This window comes from Aulonocara sp. 'chitande type north' Nkhata Bay, linkage group LG1 (assembly GCF_057382095.1).
Source record: "Aulonocara sp. 'chitande type north' Nkhata Bay isolate Kocher_YH1m ecotype deep benthic linkage group LG1, A_spYH_male_GT1.1, whole genome shotgun sequence".
NCBI classification, from domain to species: domain Eukaryota; kingdom Metazoa; phylum Chordata; class Actinopteri; order Cichliformes; family Cichlidae; genus Aulonocara; species Aulonocara sp. 'chitande type north' Nkhata Bay.
Genome location: NC_141344.1, coordinates 15,972,139 through 15,991,438, shown reverse-complemented (window position 1 = coordinate 15,991,438; position 19,300 = coordinate 15,972,139). Strand labels below are relative to the sequence as shown.

Genomic DNA, 19,300 nt, shown 5'->3' with positions numbered 1-19,300 from the left:
ATATTTTGGTAGTCTAAAGTTCTAGAGGTCAGATGCCGTCTTCCAGCAATTCCTAAAGCGTCAGCCAACCTTTACACGGGACTGAAGAAAGGCACATTCACCACTTTTTTAGTTACTTCGCCTTACCTGGAGTAATAGTTCTGACCTGATCTTATAATTATTTATTTATTTATTTATTTATTTATTTATTTATTTGCCATAGTGGGCGTTGGTTTTAACAGGAGTGCCGGTCTCCAGTGATTGGTTGTTATGCTGGGCAGCACCCAGCCGTTTGAGGTCGAGCCACGTATTTACGTCAGCGTCGTAAAACGTAATGTTATTGGTTGGAAATTTGACCGTCCTCTGAGCGGATCTCCCAGTCGCCCTTCAGCCGACAGAAAGAAACATAAAGATCGCTCTTCTCGCCCAAGACAGACACCAGCCTAACGTGAAACCATGGCAGGGACGATTGCACGGAAAGCTATTGAACACTTGAAGAGCAAGGAGTTCAGGGACTACTTGATGAGGTCTGTGTCAGAAGCCGGAACATTTCTCTGTTAGCACGGCAGCTAAGCTAGTCATGCAGAGTTAGCTAACGTTCACCTGCCCTAACTAAAGTTATAACAAAATTTTAATGAACATTTTAAACAGTTTGTTTTTCTTTTGATATCTCTCTTCATGCATAGATTTCTACTTCGTTTTAAGTTGGTTTGTTTTCAAGAGCGACCATGTCTCCCGTATTTTCTCCACATTATCAGCTTGATTGTTAACTTATAAGGAAGCCACTAAAACAAACAGGTAACCTAGAAAGTGGGCCGAACCCTGACGGTGAAACAACGTTAGCTTCTTAAGATGGTGGTGAACGGCTTTAAAAGTCTGAATCTGCGTCAAAAGCTGGCGGAGAAATCTGCTCCTGCTACTTGTCAAGATATTGGTAAATGTGTAAGTGTGTTTACATGCCACATATTAGCCACAGGTCTGAAATTTGGAGTAAAGGCCAAATTTTTGCATCTTTGGTCAGCATTGTTTGCGTTTGTCACAAATATACACAGTTGTTATCACTGTTATCTGAAGAGCTTTGCCTGTTTTAACACTTTAAAACCATCGATGGGCAAGCGTTATGACGTCTGGTGTATACTTGTGCAATATCTGTTCTTTTAAATCAAAACTACTGTGTGTTGGCAGTCTGCACAAACGAGTTTTACTGCTTACTTTTGTTAAGGACTTGCAGCTGCCACCGAATTATGCGGGTGTTAAAATGCTACCTCGCTCATTATATCCTTACTAAGAAATGCAAAATTATATTGACATTTGCTACCTACTTGAAGTTGTAATGATGTGTGAAAGACATCGTGTCTTTGTGACTTATCTTTATTTGTTTTCTTTTTTTATGTGGAACTGAAAAAAATAAAACAAACGCCAAACAGCACAGTAAGTTACCATCTTTTCTGTTAGTATATCCTTTTCTGTGACAGGCTGTAGTTTTAACTGTACCTTACTATTTATTGATCTTGTATGTCATTTACAGTGTTAACTTAAAAAATATGACACTGAGTTTTTAGATCCTTATCTTACGGTTATGTCTGGCTTTAAGTGCACAAGCTTGACTGATTCACATATAGTTAAAACAATGAGTCTGTGCTACCTTGTGCAGCAGAAGGTGTTTGTTTTTTTTTTTTGTTTGTTTTTTTGCATTTTCTGTCCATTTGTTAAATTAAAATGAATTTTACGCTTGAAGGAGTTAAAGCCCACTTTAGAAAAAGTGGTTGAAGAAAAAAAAATTATGCTAGTTTTGATTATTTCTCCTGCTTGTGGTGTTCGAAAAGTCTTGTTTAATAGATTAAGGCTTATTTTTTCTTTTCCCTTTTTCTACTTTTATCCTTTTGATGTAATTTATTAGTAACTGTATCTTCTCTACATTGACATGACTGTTGTGACTTTTTGCAGCATTTCTGGGGTCCTGTAGCAAACTGGGGTCTTCCTATCGCTGCCATCACAGATATGAAGAAGAGCCCTGAAATTATCAGTGGTAGAATGACCTTTGGTAAGATGGTCACAGATACATCCAGTATACATGCAATATTCTAATAATTTTCTAGTTAGTATTGATATATTTTGTGAGTGGTTCTTTTATCTCAAGGCTACTAAGAAGGCTTTGAGAGAAGCCGTGATGTCTGCACTGGTCTTTTGATTTGTTTTAAGATTTTCTTTGATCTCCATGCTTTCCTGTTAAGATGCCGAAGAGTCTTATATAAAGACTTAACGTTAGAGCTGTAGTAGGTATATAAGAAAATATGGTTCTATTAAATGTATGGTTTCTCTCCTCAGCTCTGTGCTGTTATTCGCTGCTGTTCATGAGGTTTGCCTACAAAGTGCAACCTCGCAACTGGCTACTGTTCGCTTGCCATTTGACCAATGAGTCAGCCCAACTGATCCAGGGTAGCCGTCTCATCAAATACAAGTAAGAAACTTTTCTGTTCTGGGGTTGGTTTCTTTTAAAGTACATTCTAATTTTCAATCACCCGTTCATAGAAGATCATAACTCTGCAAGATATGAGGACTGTGTTTTTGGCAAAGTCTGTGCACATGATGTCACATATCAGGACTCTGATTCAAGAGCCCTGGTTCAAATTCTGACTGAGGGTACAGCTTTTGTTTACTTTGGCTATTTTCCCACTATGACCCTTAACCCAGATCAGTATTTCATCATTTAACTGCAGTGCTTTAGATTTTAGCAAACAAAAAACCCCAACAACATTAGATATGGTAATAGAAACATTAATGCCTTACGTTTCTGTATTTCAGCATGGAGAAGAAGACGGGCTCTTAGTCCCTGATGCAGATGGACTCCAGAGTGGCACTGTGCTGCTTCAACACTCACCTAAACCTTGAAATCTTGTCTCTGAACTTATCTAATTAGTAAACTGCTGCACTTCCGTTCTTTTTAGTAAAAAAACAAACTTGACGTTATCATGATTTGTACCTTAAGTTTCAGCCACTTTATTAAAAACAGGGATTAAAAACTGATGCTTTGCTCTATAAATTAAGGTCTATTGGTGTGAATAATTGTTATAATTTTTATTTTTTACTTTTTTGGCAACATTCAATATGACGCACCAAAATATAATGTGGAAGAATGTACACAAGGCTAAGCAGCCTGACAGTAAGATGTCTTGCAACCAAGATCTACTTGCTTTGGCACACTTTTAAACAAAACAAACGATTATTTGTCTAATATTGGCAAACTTGAGGTCACGCTTTTGAAATGTGTGGGGGGGTTTTTTTGTTGTTTTTTTTTTTTTTTGTTAAATTCAGAACACGCGGGGGTTAAGCTGTTTGTCTTTTGAGTTGGAAGTTATTCTGTAAATTGTATATATGAGTATATCTGTGGGAAACTTGTCAAACTAGCTTCCCACAAGTGTCAAAATACATTCAAACAAATGTTTAAAACAAAATCAATAGTTACATCTTTTCATGTGGTGAAACTGTCCACGTTATAAAGCAGTATATTCATGGTACAAACTCAGACTGGCTAGGTTATCATCTGGCATGACCAGACAAGAGGAGCTGCTGCTTCTGCCGGTGCTTTTCAAACATGCACTGTGTGTTTTTATGTGTCATTCCCATTAATTTATTGTCACTGAATAATTCACGTTATTTTCCCTGATTAATATTTGGATTCTATAAGTTTGTTAAAATAAACTGACTACGACAAAATTGATTTATTTTCTGAGTTTTGTTTGTTTTACTTTGACTTTGAACTTTTTGTTTGTCTCAGTCATGTCCTCTGTCACTCTTGGTGATCCAGTGACATTTAATTGCATCAGATATTTCTGCTATGGAAAAGTCAAGAAGTCACCTCTCTGTATTTACACTCAGCATTGCCACTGTTGAATAAACAGAAGACACTTTTTTTCCCGCAAAGATAGAAAGTACAAATCAGAATAACTACGTGAATTCTTTATGACTTTTTGTTCACATGTACACCCAAGGCTTTCAGTGAAAACAGTTGATATATACTATATTAAGCAATAACATTTTGTCCATATTTAATGCTGAACAAATAGCTTGTTTGCACTATAATAACCAGTGGTTGAAGAGGCACTCTGATCTTTTAGTTCCATTTTTATTGGTACCAAATTAAAACATACCCCTCAAGGCAATTTATATTATATGATAAAGACTACAATAATGCGGAGAAAATCTCAGCAATCAAATGAACCATTATGAGCAAGCACTTGTTGACAATGGGAAGGAAACATTTCCTTTTAACATTAAGAAACCGCCTGCATAAATAGGTGAAAGCAGTCCTACATCAGGAACGGATCTAGACTGGTGGCATGTGCCACCCTAAAATGATCCCTTGCCATCCTAGTTTTGCATATGACAGTGCTGTTTATTAAAATAAGACAGCATTAACACTTTGAGCCTGTTTATTGATCTTTTGTATGTATTATGCTTGATGTGTGTTATTCTTGTTGGCCATAAACAGGAGTGCAAAGTTGTGTTTCACCTCATGTGAATGTGCTAATGTGACAGCAAAATCCATGTTTCTTTTAAAATGATTAAAGTGAAGTGACCTTTTGATTTGACCATAACTGTAATTAAAATCTAAAGCTGCAATAGAACTCCGAAATGTAGGCAAGCAATCAGAGGTGGGACCAAGTCATTGTTTTGCAAGTCTCGAGTAAGTCTCAAGTCTTTATCCTCAAGTCTCAAGTCAAGTCTCAAGTAATGTCAGGCAAGTCAGAGTCGAGTCTCAAGTCACTGGTGTAAAAGTCCGAGTCAAGTCACAAGTCTGAAATTTTGAATTTCAAGTAGTGATGGGCAGATGAAGCCCCATGAAGCACTGAAGCTTTTCATCCAATTGGTTCACCCCAACGCGAAGCTTCATGAAGCTTCATTTGCTCTAGCAGGACACCTACTGGACGTAAAAATAATAGCTGGCATGAATTTGAAGAGTGTGGCATTTTGCACACAGCCTGTAAATGTCAACAACAAAAGGAGTGTGTAAAACATCTATATTGTAGTGATGGCAGTACACTGTGTATATTTATAGTGGCAGTATGGGAAATGATTATTTGGAAATGCTTGAAATGGAAACGATCATTTACTGTGAGGTGAGGTGTGGTTGGGGTGTGGACAGTAGTTGTGCTTTTGTAACGTTGAGGTATGGACAGCTACACACTGAGGCTTTGAGCCTCAGTCCTGCCTGTTCACATTTTATTCTGTAAAAACTAAATTTTCACTGCTTTTATGACCTTTTTAGTGGGGAGAACATAGCTGGGATTTAATGATTTAACAAATCTTTTGAATCCTTTGTCCTCCACAATGCTAAATGGCTGGGAGTCCTCAATCACCATGCTGACCAGGTCTTCATCTATTTGAGATTGTTCTCCTGAGGAAAGACAATAAAGATAAAGCACAAATATAAATATCACACACGTAACTTATAACAGTTGTATAATATTGTTATATCATTTAGTAACATTACTGCATCCTATATTATCATTGCATTTGATGGCTCACCTGGTCTTGCTCTACAATCGGTGTTCCCCTTATTCTCATGCAAAGCTCTGTAGTGCCTAAGCATGGATGAGGTGTTGTTGTTATAGCCCAGCTCCCTGGCACATAGCAAACACTTCACCTTGTACAAAAGTCAAGACAGCTCAACATAAATTGTATTGCACCATCAGTATTATGAAAATACATCTTCTGTAGAAATTTACATACCTTGTTGGGAGGAATAAAATCAAAATGTTCCCACACAGGGGAGGACATCCTCCTCTTCTTAGCTGGCTCCATTCTCTCCTGACTTTCTCTCCTCACTCTCATAAACCTCCAAACTGTCTCCAAACTCTCACTAACCGCAACTCTCCATCAAACACCCACATTTTGAATGAAGTCTGAGGGGTTTATATCGCTGTCATATCTCGCGGCAAAGTTCGAACCACTTCATGAACCAGTCACGTGGTACAGCCGGGCAGCGAGGCTTCGGACGTCATCATTTTCAGCTCCTCCCATAAATGAAGCAAGCCTCGATACGCGCTTCGCGGAAACGCCCCCTCCATTACTCGACACACGCTCCGAAGCCTCGATACAGAACGTCCCATCACTAATTTCAAGTCCTTTCGAGTCTTTAAAAAAAAAAACGAAAAAAAGCATGTTGCAGTTATATGCTAAATGTAAATATTAGACCATGTAATTTTTAAATCTGTGTTTTTCTCAACACATGACAAAATAGTGAACTTAGAAAATATACACAAATTGTGAAATTGCACCTCTTTAAAATGCAGCTCAATTAAACCTAGCTCCAAGAATAATTTTCACCGACAGTTCTGAGATAAGCTGCATGTTATTCTTGGATGCGGTTGTAGGACCAGCTTTAAAATCGCATGACAAAAATATCATACACATTAAAAAAAAACTGTATCACCAACGTAGCCTGGACAACATTTGCTAGTTAGATGAAGTCAGCTATCTCATCGTAGCATATTTATATGCATATTTATAATTATACGCTTCTTGGAGTGAGTGCATACACTCGTGAAGTTTAGTAACTTCAGGTCACTGCAACAAGCCCAGGTACAGTTTACCGACGGATGGGTGCAGGACCTTGAAATGCACCGTGTAGAACGAAAGACCATCGTACGTATCATAAGTTTACCAGTCTCACAAATCGTCTTCATAAATACACATTCGTTAACCGTTTATTAATATAACCTTTGAGCTCAACGGTAATTAATTAGCAGTGGAAATAATTTCTGGTAGCATCACAGAAATGCAGCAGTGACAATAATATTGTATGCTGTAATCGTACTGGGCAATTAGTGATACAAAACAACTGTTTTACCCTGTGAATAAAAGTATGTGTTTTTGTCAGTGTACCATAATAACAGAAGCGAAACGCAATATTGTGTCAGGACAATTCACTATTTATGCACAATAAACAAAGGAGCATAGCGCGACAATTTCTGTTCAGCGCCAGACTTGCTTGTAACCTATATCACCAATTATGTTATGAAAATGACGCATTAACTACAACAGAAGACTTGCCTTTGTGGAAATGCTTGGAGCAGACTAACCTGTGAGCTGGAGTGTTCTGGGACGTTATATTTGGTCTTTGAATGGCTGCAATCCAGGCCATCCGTCGCCTCTTTGTTACTTCGGAAACATGGCTCGAACAATTTCTCTTCAACGACGTAATCCGATAACAACCGATCTCTTTACCCGTCGGCTTCCCGTGGCTGTCATGCGACCGGCTATTGCAGTTAATAATACAACAGCTTCTTGACATTTTTGTGTTTCTTTTTATCGCTGTGTGACTGATTTCAATTGAAAGGCTGTGTGCGCTAGTACCTCTTGCCACGAGTTCCCAGAATCCTTTGCGGTTTTACCCCTGAATGACGTCACATTTTCAATCTCTATATAATATGCATGTTAAATTTTATATTTGGGGTAAAATATCAAGTCTTTTCAAGTAAACCGGTTCAAGTCCAATTCAAGTCCCAAGTCATTGGTGTAAAAGTCCAAGTCAAGTCACAAGTCTTAGAACATTTTTTCAAGTCAAGTCTAAAGTCATAAAATTAATGACTCGAGTCTGACTCGAGTCCAAGTCATGTGACTCGAGTCCACACCTCTGCAAGCAATGCTTTTAATGGAGTAAAACAGGAATAACTCAAAGGAAGGAAACTCACATGGCCAGAGAGAGCAACCTCCGGTAGATGGCAGCAACGCAACAAGAAGCACGCAGCTGCGCCAGAACGCCGAAGAGGACCAACATGGCGTCCTTCAACAGCAACGAATGGAGAGCTATCTGCGACAAATTCACGAACGCCCAAAATCTCACAGAAATAGAGTCACGAAACGACCCAGAAAATGACCCCTTCCGCTCTAAATACAAAGCCAGGGAGCTTCTCAGAGAAATATACTGCTCGCTGAAGAATTTTGAAGCGGGCGAAGGTGAAGAGGAGGGCGGCGGAGAGAGCGGCGACCAACGGCCGACAGAGCAGCCGGTGGACGGGCAGAGAGAGGACCTGTTCGGCCAGGGCTTCAGCGGTGATTCACCAGCCGGGTTGCGGGCCGCAAAACTCGGAGCTGTGGAATACTACCTGGGCGTCAACCATGTGGACACGGAGGAGCTTCCAGCCGGGCAGGAGCACCTAATGAACTGCATGAAGCTGCTGGAGAGATGCAGAGTGTCGTCCCTGAATGTGTCCCTGTTTATCCACGTTAGGGTAACGTTGATCGTTTCTTTCTTACAATAATACAAAGCTGCTATTTAAAACGCATAAATAAATAAAAATGACACTACATACAGAAGTTATGGTATGATCACTGATAAGAATATGTATTAACCCTGTGACATGTGATTATAATGCTATGGATGATTTTTGAAAACACTCCATCAGAGTGTTTGTGAAGCGTTATAAATAAAGCACTGCTACATTTTTTTAAGAGTCACACCGCTATAGTAGGAGCATCAGACGATGCATGATCATTTGATGCTCATGTCTTGTCTCCTTGTGTTTTCAGAACCAGCTGGGTATCCTCTGGGCAGGCCGGGATGAGACAGAGACTGCACAGGGCTTCCTCGAAACTGCAGAATCCATCTATCAACGTTACATGAAGGAGGCAAGGCTGATTTCCTGAATAAAAGTTTATTTTTGAAAAAATGAGGACTGAATGAAATATTAGTTTTCAGGAAGGTAATGCTGCCCCCACAGTATGGCTGCTGCAATCACAATAGGTAAATCCTCTTCATCATTTAATTCCTTCTTTTTTCAGGATGGTAGTCCTCCCACTGACATGACAGAGTACTTTGCTGCTGAGGAGAGCCTGCTGACTCACCAGGAAAGGATTAAGAGGTAACTTCCACAGCAGATTTCCAGGTTATTGCTATTTCCTTGCTTTTATTTAGTCCTTTTGTCTCTCTCTGCTTTCCTTGTGTATAGGTTTGAGTTGGCCTACACCCATACCATGTACTACCTTGCTCAAGTTTATAAAAACCTGGGTGAGTATGAGATTGTTTAAGGATAATACACGCACACAAAAAATTACACTGATGAAACAACAAGAAAATGCATCTGACCCTTAATTTGCTATGTAAATTACTTGTAATAACTATAGTAACTATAGTTTTGTCCCTCAGGTCAAACTGAGCGTGCCGCTACCTACTGCCACACAACCCTGCAGAGACAGCTACAGTTAAATCAGTTTACTCCAATGGAGTGGGCACTAAATGCTGCTACACTATCCCAGTATTACATCACTAAGGTAAGCATATAGCCAGTTTAAAGTCGTTTATAGACATTTGATCTGCAACCTAAGATATTCTGCATGTTATATAAAATGCTTTTTCTTTTAAAAGTGCTGCATGCAGTATTCACAACCACTAGATGTCACATAAGAGTTACTTAGAATGTCACAGATGATGGCAACAAGAGTAAAAAGGGAGGTTTAACAAGATGGTAGTGAGACCTGCTGTGTTTGGAGCTGATGGCAGTGCTGAGTGGAAGATGCTCAGATTTTCATCAGCAGTATGGACATGATTAGAAATTAATATAATATAGGTTTGAGTTAGAGAGGCAAGATTGAGATGCTTTGGACACGTGCAGGACATCTTAATTTATTGATTTATAAATGGTGTAGATGAAAATCAAATTTTTTAGCATCCTGGTTTGGACGCCGCCATCTTGTTTATAAAGTGCAGGGTGGGAAGTCACACTTGTCTCTTAAGAGTTCTGTGGAAGGCTAACAGGAACTCACATACTATAGTGTACACACACAGCCAGACCAGAAGCTTGTAGTAAGAAGAAAGATTGTGTCTTATCCAGCTAATTTCAGCACTAACCCTGAGTTTTCTGCACTACAAAGGTGTTTCACTTCTTACCGGAGTAACTTGTCATGGTAGCTTATACTGTAACGTCGTCTGGAGCAGGCTAAGTTCCACATTAGAGATCAACAGCTCTAAAATCACCGTCTACTGATCAGTCAGTTCTCCAGAACATAGCGTCACCATTCCTAAAATTCCTTGGATCTCTGCAGGCAGAGTAGGTTTGGTCAAAAGTTTTTCATCACCATCTAAAGTCATTGTGTTTCTGATTCAGTAATAAATATAGATTCTTACATGCAGATTTACTGTATGTATTATTTTCTTTTGACAGGGAACAGTTTTAAAACTGTTGCATTGTTGTGTAAGCATTACTGTCTGATCCTAAAGCAGCACCCCTACACTGCCCTTGGTGACATCATATCAAGTCTATGTTTCATTTCTGTTTTTATATTTAGTCTTTTTTCTCAAACCCTTAAACAGTATTGAGTCTGCAGCTGAGAGAATAATGTCCAGTTTAAGCCATCCCTTACTAGGACCACTGAAAGTTCAAACTGAGTCTCACAGAAATATGCATATGTTAATTTATTGATTTAGAAAATGTATAAATGTTGTTATACTTGATTCTAATCTGCTGCTAAGTCTCTTTTACACGGACTGAATTGCAGAGTACCTATTTGATCTGCCGAAAAAACTAAGCACATCGGCTTAATTAGGCTATAGGTCAGTAAACTTTAAGTTTCCGAGCTATAATGTGCAGCTGTCACCTAAGAAATAAACAGCACTATGAAGCCACTCGGCAACTAAAAAACAAAATGATTATTTTACTGCTCTGTGCGCTAACGATTAACTGTTAACAAATTGCTGCAACATTCATCTTTTGTTGTTTTTGCAAAAGTGTTGGATTTTACTGGCACAGTTTTTAGATTTTATTTGTTCTTTATAGCTTCTTAATCACCATTTGATAACATCTCCGGAGTAAGCAGCAGTCATAGGGACTTTTGTGGAACAAAAGTCATGTGACCTGTGAAATGTCCCTTTTAGATTAGTTCGCTGGTTAGAAAACCAAATGCAGGAGACACTGCATTCATTTTGTGGGTTGATAACTAGCCTCGTTTTTTAGCTCTTATCCTTATCGCCTGGCCAAGTAAATTCAGATAACAGAAAAATACCCTGAATATGTTGAAATACTTCGTTATACAGGGCCCAGTTAGCCAAAAATATTGACTTGATAAGCTATCCTCTTATCTATTCTCCACTCTTTACACAGCATGGTAAAATTAAGCAGCATTAGTGGCTCGCTGGTTCATATTGCGTCCACACAGCGAGCAAGTCTCCGTGTGGTGTTTCCATTATCTCCTGGTGCTTTTTCAAGGAGCTCCGATTTCTCCTGCAGACATAAAACACACCAGGTTAATGCTGCCTACCTCCACCCCGGACACCAAACGACATTCCTCATTTCAATAGCTTCACTTTCTATTTGAATAAAGATGAGTCAGTCTTCATATTTTGTAGTTGTTTGCTACTATAGAAATATCCAAGATTAAGCCTTAAAAGGAATAAATCTTGAAAGGTTTATTCTGTTCAAAGAGAATAAACCTTTACCTTGCTTTTTTTTTTTTTTTTTTTTAAATGTTCTCCAGCTCTTATGTATTTTCTTATGGTTCAGATGTACAGAAGCATATTTTAATGTCTGGTTTAATTGCCATGCCTGTCACAGTAGTTTGTTTTAGATGAAGTGATGAGAAATGAGTGTGTAGTTGTCTGTGCTTTTGTGTTTTCTAGGGCCGCTACATGGAAGGCAGACACTGCCTCTCAGCAGCTACTGTTATTTCTGATTTGGCAGGCGAGGTTCCTTCTGAGGCTGCAGCACAAGAGAGTAATTATCTATACCAACTTAATTTGAAATACTTATTAATGCTCATTTACTTTTGTACCCATCATCAGCTACACTGAGTCAAACAGGAGAAAATGCAACTGTGTCCCAAAGCGGACAACTTAAAATTCTTGTCCTCGGCACGGTCCGTGTGAACCCCTCATGCCATCCTTACATCCTTCAGACATATTTGCTCTTGGTTCTCTATCTCGTGGCATATCTCAACATCTTTTTCATCTTTTTCTCTTCTGGTCTGACCCAGATGAGGCAGAGAGTGAACGCAGGGAACATCTTAGACAGAAGAGAGCAGAGATCGCAAGATGTTGGATAAAATACTGTTTGAACCTCCTGCAGGATGCCAAGAAGCAGCTAGAGGTACTGCATAGATGTGTGTGGCTTTATTGTGTTTGTTGTGACACTAACCACAAAAACTTTATCAGCAGAATGTCATGTCTCAGTTAAAACATTTTTTAAGCACTGTCACGTCAAGTTGACCGTTCTTGGTCTTAGAGTATTTTGTCATGTGGAACATCTGTTTTTCTGTGTGTTTATCTCTTTCTGCATCTTTAATCTGCACTGGTGTTTTGTTTTTATCTTAAAATGCAGTCTGTTTGCATGTGTTTGTGCATATTCAGGACAACATCGGTGAGCTGGATACCGATCGTCAGGAGGAACTGAAGAGAGCTAGACGACGTGAGGAGGAAGAAGAAGAAAAGGGCAGGAAGAGTGCTCTGCTGTTTGGCTCTGAAGACACCTTTGACTCTATTGCTAGCATTGAAGAGAAGGTCTGAATCTTGTGCCAGATAATTCTTCTGCTGATACTAAAACTGTAAATATTGTAGGTATTATTGTTAAGAAGAATAATGCTACTGGTTCTGCATGATGCTGCAGGCCTTGTAGACAGTGTGTTTACAGAGTCTCACTCATTTTTTTTTTTTTTACTGAGGGGAGAGTTAAAAAATCTGACTATTAAGGAAGAATGAAGCATAGCCTTTTGTAAATTAATAATCGAGCTAATGCAGAAGGAGCAATCAAATTAATTAGCTTTCTTATTTGCAGGTGATGTGTTTGTTCCCCTTGGACTTCACTGAGGCCAGATCTGTATTCTTGGTAGGACAGAATCATGTCACACAGGTATGTGTGTACACACACACACACACACACACACACACACACACACACACACACACACACACACACCCAACAAGGCTGCACAATAATTCACTATAATCCCATACAAGATGTACAGATAATCATATAACTCTGTTACATAAGAAAATGCAGCGTACAGACGCACACATTTGTTTGTTTTTGGCAAGCATTTATAAGCCCAAACAGCACTGCAAGATACTACTGTATATGTCAAGGGTGTTAAACATAAGGCACAGGGGTCAGAATTGACCCTCTAAATACAGCCCAGTGGACGGCTTTGGAAAATCTGAAGAATGGCATAGCGGTGTTTTCATAAATTTTACAGCTTTCTGTGGTAAAGACCATTAATACCAAACCAAAGTAACTAAGTAATAAATAAACAATGAAATGATAAAAAGTACCTGTTTTTTCACTGTTTATGATTGAAGTATATATATATATATATATATATATATATATATATATATATATATATATATATATATGACAAACACAAACCATTCACTCATCACAGGCAGACGAACACACACATTTTTCTGTCATTTTACATGCCTATCACTTACAGTTTAGTCATAAAAAGTCATGTTAACAGATTTCTTGGATTTGCTGCAGCGATCTTTCTTCATCATGTAGAAAACCTGAAACTTTCTGTTGAAACTCTTGGATTCAATGGGGCTGTACACTGACAGAAAGGGTAGTTTCACTTGTTTCACTTAAAACCAAAGTAGGCTGGATGTGGCCCACTGTCTAAGATGAGTTTGACACCCTTACTGTATCCAATGTAATATTTCACGTTACAGTTGATCTGTCATTTTATTTCTTGCTGATGTAAAAATTAAGTGCACATCTTAAAGACTAAAAATCCTGAGTTAGATTTGATCCCAGTTTCGTGTTTACCCTTGCTCAAATATTTTCTGCTGTTCATGTGTGAGAAAGAAACACCAACCACTGAACCCACAACGTGTATTTAAAGCCGTACTTTTTGGTGGTCCTGAAATGTGTACGTGGGTGTTGTGACCCAGTGGTTAATGTGTGAGGTTGGCTTTAAGGTTGCTTTTATATTATAGAAAAAGCAATAGTTCCCCACCCAAACTCACTCATAAAGAGAAGCGTGAGGAAGGGAATTTTTTCTTTTCTTTTTTTGACTGTATCTCTATTGTTTCACTCTGAAAGGCCAAGGACTACTTTCAGATGGATGGCTATGTGACAGACCACATAGAGATTTTGCAGGATCACAGTGCTCTGTTCCGATCCCTGGCCTTCTTTGAAGAGGATCTGGAGCGGCGCTGCAAGATGCACAAACGAAGGGTGGACATGCTGGAGCCGATCTGCAACGGTACTTCTTTAAAGACACTGTCATGTCTTTTCTAATGAAGTTTAGTTGAGGAAGAACAGAGGCAAATGACCAGTTAGCTGACTTAACTTGTCTTTCCTTCTCTGTAGACTTGAACGCACAGTACTACCTAATGATCCGCAGACAGTTGATGTTCGAATTGGCTGAGACCTACAATGAAATGATGGACCTAAAACTTGCATTGGCCAACCGACAAGCAGACACACAGTCTCTAGATAACCACACCATTAAGAAATTTAACCATCTCTGCTCTGCCTCTGCCAAGTAAGTACTTTTTTATTTGTTCTCTGTGGGTCTGTTTTACTCATGTCTGAGTAATTTCTGTATCTTCTTCTCTTCAGGTACTTCCAGATGTTCTTAGACTCTCTGTGTTCTCCAGAAGGAAAATTTCCAGAGCGCCTGGAGGAGGAAGTTCTCAGACCAGCTCTGGTCGCACGCTTCAGATTGGCTCGACTACACAGCCGACTCATCAGCACCTCACCTACTGTTCAACTGGACAACCTAAACAAATCTCTGGAAAACTACAAGTACGAATATTCACCCAGCACTTTGGCAGTTAGATATAAAAATAGTTGGCAGGACTTTAAGATTGCACAAAACATAGAATAGAAAAAGACTTATTTAGATCAACTGCATCCTGCTAGTTGCCATGATGTTTGATTTTCCATCTTCCACCTGTTGTGCAGGTATGTGGTGCAGTATTGTGAGGCCAACCCTGAGGCAGGAGCCACTGTGGAGACAGAGCTGGAGCTGAGTAAGGAGATGGCCGGCCTCCTTCCTCTCAAAATCAACCGTCTCAAAGCAAGGATGGCCTCAAACAACTGAAAGAATACACTCTTTACGTCACTTGCTTACTAATCCGGTTAAAGTCATCATTTTTAGGCGCTCATCGGACACTCCCATCTAAAAACTGAATGGAAACTGACTGACTTCTGTGTTTATATTAGCTTCTTTTTGTGCAGTGGGCATGCTGCTTTCACTGTTGAATACATACCCGGCTGTAAATACCTGCTCGCCGCTGTGAAGTAGCCTTTGTGGTTAATTTACCTTTAAGTCTCATTACAAAGAAAATGCATCCTGTTAAACATTCATAAGAAAACACAAGTGTCTCTTTTGTATTGCTAAGAAGTCAAAACTGGTTGGGTATGTTATGAAAAAAACAACATCTTTGGATCAAATGGGCGACAATCTGATCTCATTTTTCACTCTAGCAGTGGAAGAGAGTACAACAAACCAAACAGCCACAGCCTTTGTAAGTTTAAAAGTAAAATATCAGATGCTGCTATTGCGAAAACAGCGTTTTGTTTTTTTATTTTGTTAAATTGTAATTTGTTTAAAATTCTTACTATCCCAGCACCCTCTGGCCTCTGACCCTAGTCTGATTAATACACGCTTTCTAATGTTAATCATATTGGTTTTAATTTATTGTGGCTTTATTTTCTATAAAGCACTCGGTGCACTACAAGTGTCTGATGGTGAAATAAGTGTGATGGCGTACTGCGACCAGCCTGAGGTAACGTTAAGAGAGTTCATCTATTTTGTGCTACTGACTGACAAGATGACCATTAATGAGTGGACCTGATCACACTGGTGTTAGCTTAGTAGACATTATAATTTGTATAACGTGAGGTTCATTTTTTTCAGACAGTTTTTTCTTCCTGTCTGAGGAACCTTATCATCCAGTTTTTATGCACAACCTATAGCGATTAGCGATATAAAACTAATGAGCTAATTCACACTTGTACCACATTAGCAACATGTTTTTGTTTTTTTGAGTTTTTGGGGGAGTTTTGGTTTGCTTTCTTTTTTCTTTTTCTTTTTTACTTGCAGTGACAACCTAAGTGTTAAACCGACTTTTTTCTGGTATGCCTTCATATAACACAAGGTGTGGCTCTGAGTAACAAACTAAAATTATCTCAATTTTGGGTGCCGATGACTTTAAGGACTATACTATTAAGCCAGATTATTCGATTGCTTAATGCAGAGAAATGTCTAAAGCTGTGTCTGTTAAAATGTCTTGACTTCACTGTGACTATGTGATCGCCTATAAAAAAGTGCATGTGCGCTTCTTTTTGTCGAGTTCATACTTCTTCTTCTTTGTTCTTCCGCCTGTCATTTGCACTCCGGTCAATTTATACCTCAATGTTACTAATTTACCTCAAGAGGTTTTACATTCTATACATGTTACAGGGCTACATATTTACCACTATGTGCAGCTAAACTAAAGTGTGTTAGGCGACACAGCTTCATTCCTAGAAGCTATTTACAGTAAACATGATGGATTTGGGGTTAACTGAAGTTGGCTGAATCCTTAGAATGTGTTGCAACAGAGGTCAGATGTGTGGGCCGTCAAACCACTGATTGCCAACCAGATATGCAGTTATGTATCTTCCCTAGCAGTGAAGCAACATGGCAGTCACAGAACTGAGGACTAACTTTTTTGTTTAAACCGTTAATCTGAGTTTAACTAAGTCATCAAATATCTTGTCCTTACTCGACATAGTTTCAGACAAATGGAAAGAAACACAATGAATAGGTTCCCTCACAGAGTGATGTATCACAAATCCATGTCGTAATGTTTCCAAAGAACCAACATCTATTTACCACATTTATTTTGGGAAATAACAAACATCGTTACATCCTTTAACCTCTGCGTCAGCTCCACATACCTGCAAACCTACTTCCACAAGCATGCAAATAAAAAATACTTTGCCATAAGAGAGTATTTGTGTTTTTATCACATTATGTAAAAGCATACCACGGCCCAATTTCTGCTTTCATGCTCTCCATTTAATACTTGTCAAAACATGCACTGGCAAACCTGCTCGGCATCACACAATTACCACTAATAGACTGTGAGCAAGAACCTGTTCAAGAGCGCTTAGCGGAAAATGCTGCACACTTACGGAGAAATATTCAGGCTCAGAAATTCCAGGTTCTTGTTTACATTCATGTGAGAAGAAAGTTTTTACAAGATTTTTTTCAGAGGAATCAAGAGGGTCAGGAGTAGCCAGGTGCTGCTAATCAAATGTAGACAAGAGTGACCAACTCTAAAAAGCAGACATTTTATAATTCTAGACATTAAAATGAAAAAAAAAAACACGGAGCAGGTATGACTCCGTCTTGATGCATGCTCAGTCATCCAGGTAAGTAAATAATCCAAGTCATCCACTCATCCAAGTGACTTCTTCAGTCTCAACCGACTGCAGGTTTCCCCAACCTTATAAACAGTACATATACAAATAACTGAAACTAGCCCACTGAATGAACAATGGACTGTGAGGTCCATTGTTCATGAGCCCACGGTTCATTCAGTTGGCTAGTTTCAGTTATTTGTAAATGTACTGTTTATAAGGTTGGGGAAACCTGCAGTCGGTTGAGACTGAAGAAGTCACTTGGATGAGTGACGAAACATTTTCCCCACTGAAAACGCTACGTCCAGATGAACAGAATCAACCTTTTGGGAGCACGTATTACTTGTTTGGAAGCCTCTTCTCTCTAAGCAGAATATGACTTTGGTGTGCAATGTTGACTCTAAACAAAGCTAAGGACTTGTGGAAAATTGTCCTGTAGACAGGTGAGACCAAAGTGCAGATGTTTGTTTGGCTATAATACACAGTTAATGCAAAATTTGGTGAGAATCAAACGGCACACATAGCAAAGGTCAAACACGATGCAGGGCAGATGATTTGAGCTTGTATTGCAGCCACGGGACCCCGTCGATTCTGAACTCCTCTGTGTACCAAAGTATTCAGTTAAAGCCTGGCTGAAACTGCAACAGCGCGAAGATCACAGCAGCAAATGTGAAGCAGAGTAGCTGAAAAAGAAAAGAATCAAAATGTTGCAAAGTCCAGACCTCAGACTGATTGAAATCCTGTGGCAGGACCTTAAGAGTGCTGTACATAAACAAATGCCCACAAACCTCAATGATCTGAAGCAACAATGCAGGCTAAAACTTCTCCACAGCAATGTGAGAGGCTGATTAAGTCAGATAGAAAATAGTTACTTGAAATTATTGTTGCTGCAGGTGGTTTTATAAGCTACTGAATCACGGGGTGTATTTAGTTTCCACAGGACTGCAAAGAGTGCTGTGGAAACATTTTTTTCACATGACTATATATTTGTAGGATTGCCAAGCATTCGAATATAACTTAAGACACCTAAAGAGGTCTGAAAGATTTTTCACTTTTTATGAAGTGGAAAGAATTTCTGTGAAAATAATTGTAGCTAATGGTTAAACATTTATACAATTAAAACAAATGTGATGCACAAAAATTAAGTAAGTTTAATGTATTTGTAATTCAAATGTATCATCCCAGTGAGTGCCTTAAACCTCTATTTTTTTTTAACATTTGATTCATTCTGATGTTTTTCTCTGGTTCTATTAGTGCGATTGAGCTTAAGACTGGCGACACTGCAAAAAGAAAGCAAACAAAAGCCAATGAGTGTGTTTTGATATGTGTGTGAACTTGCAAAATTGACGAGGACCTTTTTTGTTTTCTTTCTTTTAAACTGTTAAGTTTCAGTTTGCATTCACAGACCTGACGTACGCACGCTCCTAGGATCAGACAAAGCAGGAGGGGAAGGCAATATGGCGCTGCAGATTCTTGTCTTTGACTGTCTACGACACAGAGATGGTTCACGAATCCAGAAGCAGAAGCATTTCTATAAAGAAAATGGGTTAATTGGTTCTTATGGTTATCAGTGACTACGCAAACCCCGACTTGGACTGGTAAAATGATCCTGGTCGATTTGCGCATATGTTAATGGATGTGTTTGCATTTGCTGTCTGTCTGTGTTTGAGAGTGTAAAAATAAGACAGTCTGTGTTGCCATAAACTCTTGTCACCCAGACAATAGACTCGAATCCCACACAGTGCAATAGTGGTGGGGATAGAAACCAAGCTGACTGTAAAATATGACTGTTTACAGATATAGTTCATACTGGCTAGTGCAGGGGAACACATGCACTGCAACAAATGTTAGTGAATGTATAGACAGTGCTTTGTTTCAAATAACTCGAATATTTAGTATTGCAGAGAAGAGCAGGATTGTGTAAGCGGCTATATGAGCCTCATAAATAAGTTCATGTATGCCTGTGCGTATGT

General features: G+C 39.0%; 2 protein-coding genes across 2 annotated transcripts; both read left to right on the top strand.

The window, feature by feature from the left end:
* The first annotated feature begins 301 nt into the window (after window positions 1-301).
* On the top strand, window positions 302-3,700 carry mpc1 (mitochondrial pyruvate carrier 1). The gene is made up of 4 exons (XM_086285689.1): window positions 302-510; window positions 1,927-2,023; window positions 2,308-2,440; window positions 2,785-3,700. Exons 1-4 carry the CDS (start codon window positions 436-438, stop codon window positions 2,807-2,809), a joined length of 330 nt encoding a protein of 109 aa, XP_086141815.1. The 5' UTR covers window positions 302-435; the 3' UTR covers window positions 2,810-3,700.
* A 3,988-nt stretch (window positions 3,701-7,688) lies between these two features.
* kifbp (kinesin family binding protein) lies at window positions 7,689-16,277 on the top strand. Its single transcript, XM_086285678.1, has 13 exons — window positions 7,689-8,216; window positions 8,515-8,613; window positions 8,767-8,846; window positions 8,934-8,992; window positions 9,131-9,255; window positions 11,597-11,690; window positions 11,950-12,062; window positions 12,323-12,472; window positions 12,747-12,821; window positions 14,013-14,175; window positions 14,283-14,457; window positions 14,535-14,720; window positions 14,880-16,277. Exons 1-13 carry the CDS (start codon window positions 7,704-7,706, stop codon window positions 15,016-15,018), a joined length of 1,971 nt encoding a protein of 656 aa, XP_086141804.1. The 5' UTR covers window positions 7,689-7,703; the 3' UTR covers window positions 15,019-16,277.
* Window positions 16,278-19,300: the final 3,023 nt, after the last annotated feature.

Excerpts from the sequence above, each read along its gene's own strand:
- kifbp (XM_086285678.1), top strand. The coding sequence starts at position 7,704 with ATGGCAGCAACGCAACAAGAAGCACGCAGCTGCGCCAGAACGCCGAAG. Across the intron at positions 14,176-14,282 it reads GCTGGAGCCGATCTGCAACG|ACTTGAACGCACAGTACTAC; the intron begins GTACTTCTTTAA and ends CCTTCTCTGTAG. Across the intron at positions 14,721-14,879 it reads AAATCTCTGGAAAACTACAA|GTATGTGGTGCAGTATTGTG; the intron begins GTACGAATATTC and ends CCTGTTGTGCAG.
- mpc1 (XM_086285689.1), top strand. The coding sequence starts at position 436 with ATGGCAGGGACGATTGCACGGAAAGCTATTGAACACTTGAAGAGCAAG. Across the intron at positions 2,024-2,307 it reads CAGTGGTAGAATGACCTTTG|CTCTGTGCTGTTATTCGCTG; the intron begins GTAAGATGGTCA and ends TTCTCTCCTCAG. Across the intron at positions 2,441-2,784 it reads AGCCGTCTCATCAAATACAA|CATGGAGAAGAAGACGGGCT; the intron begins GTAAGAAACTTT and ends TCTGTATTTCAG.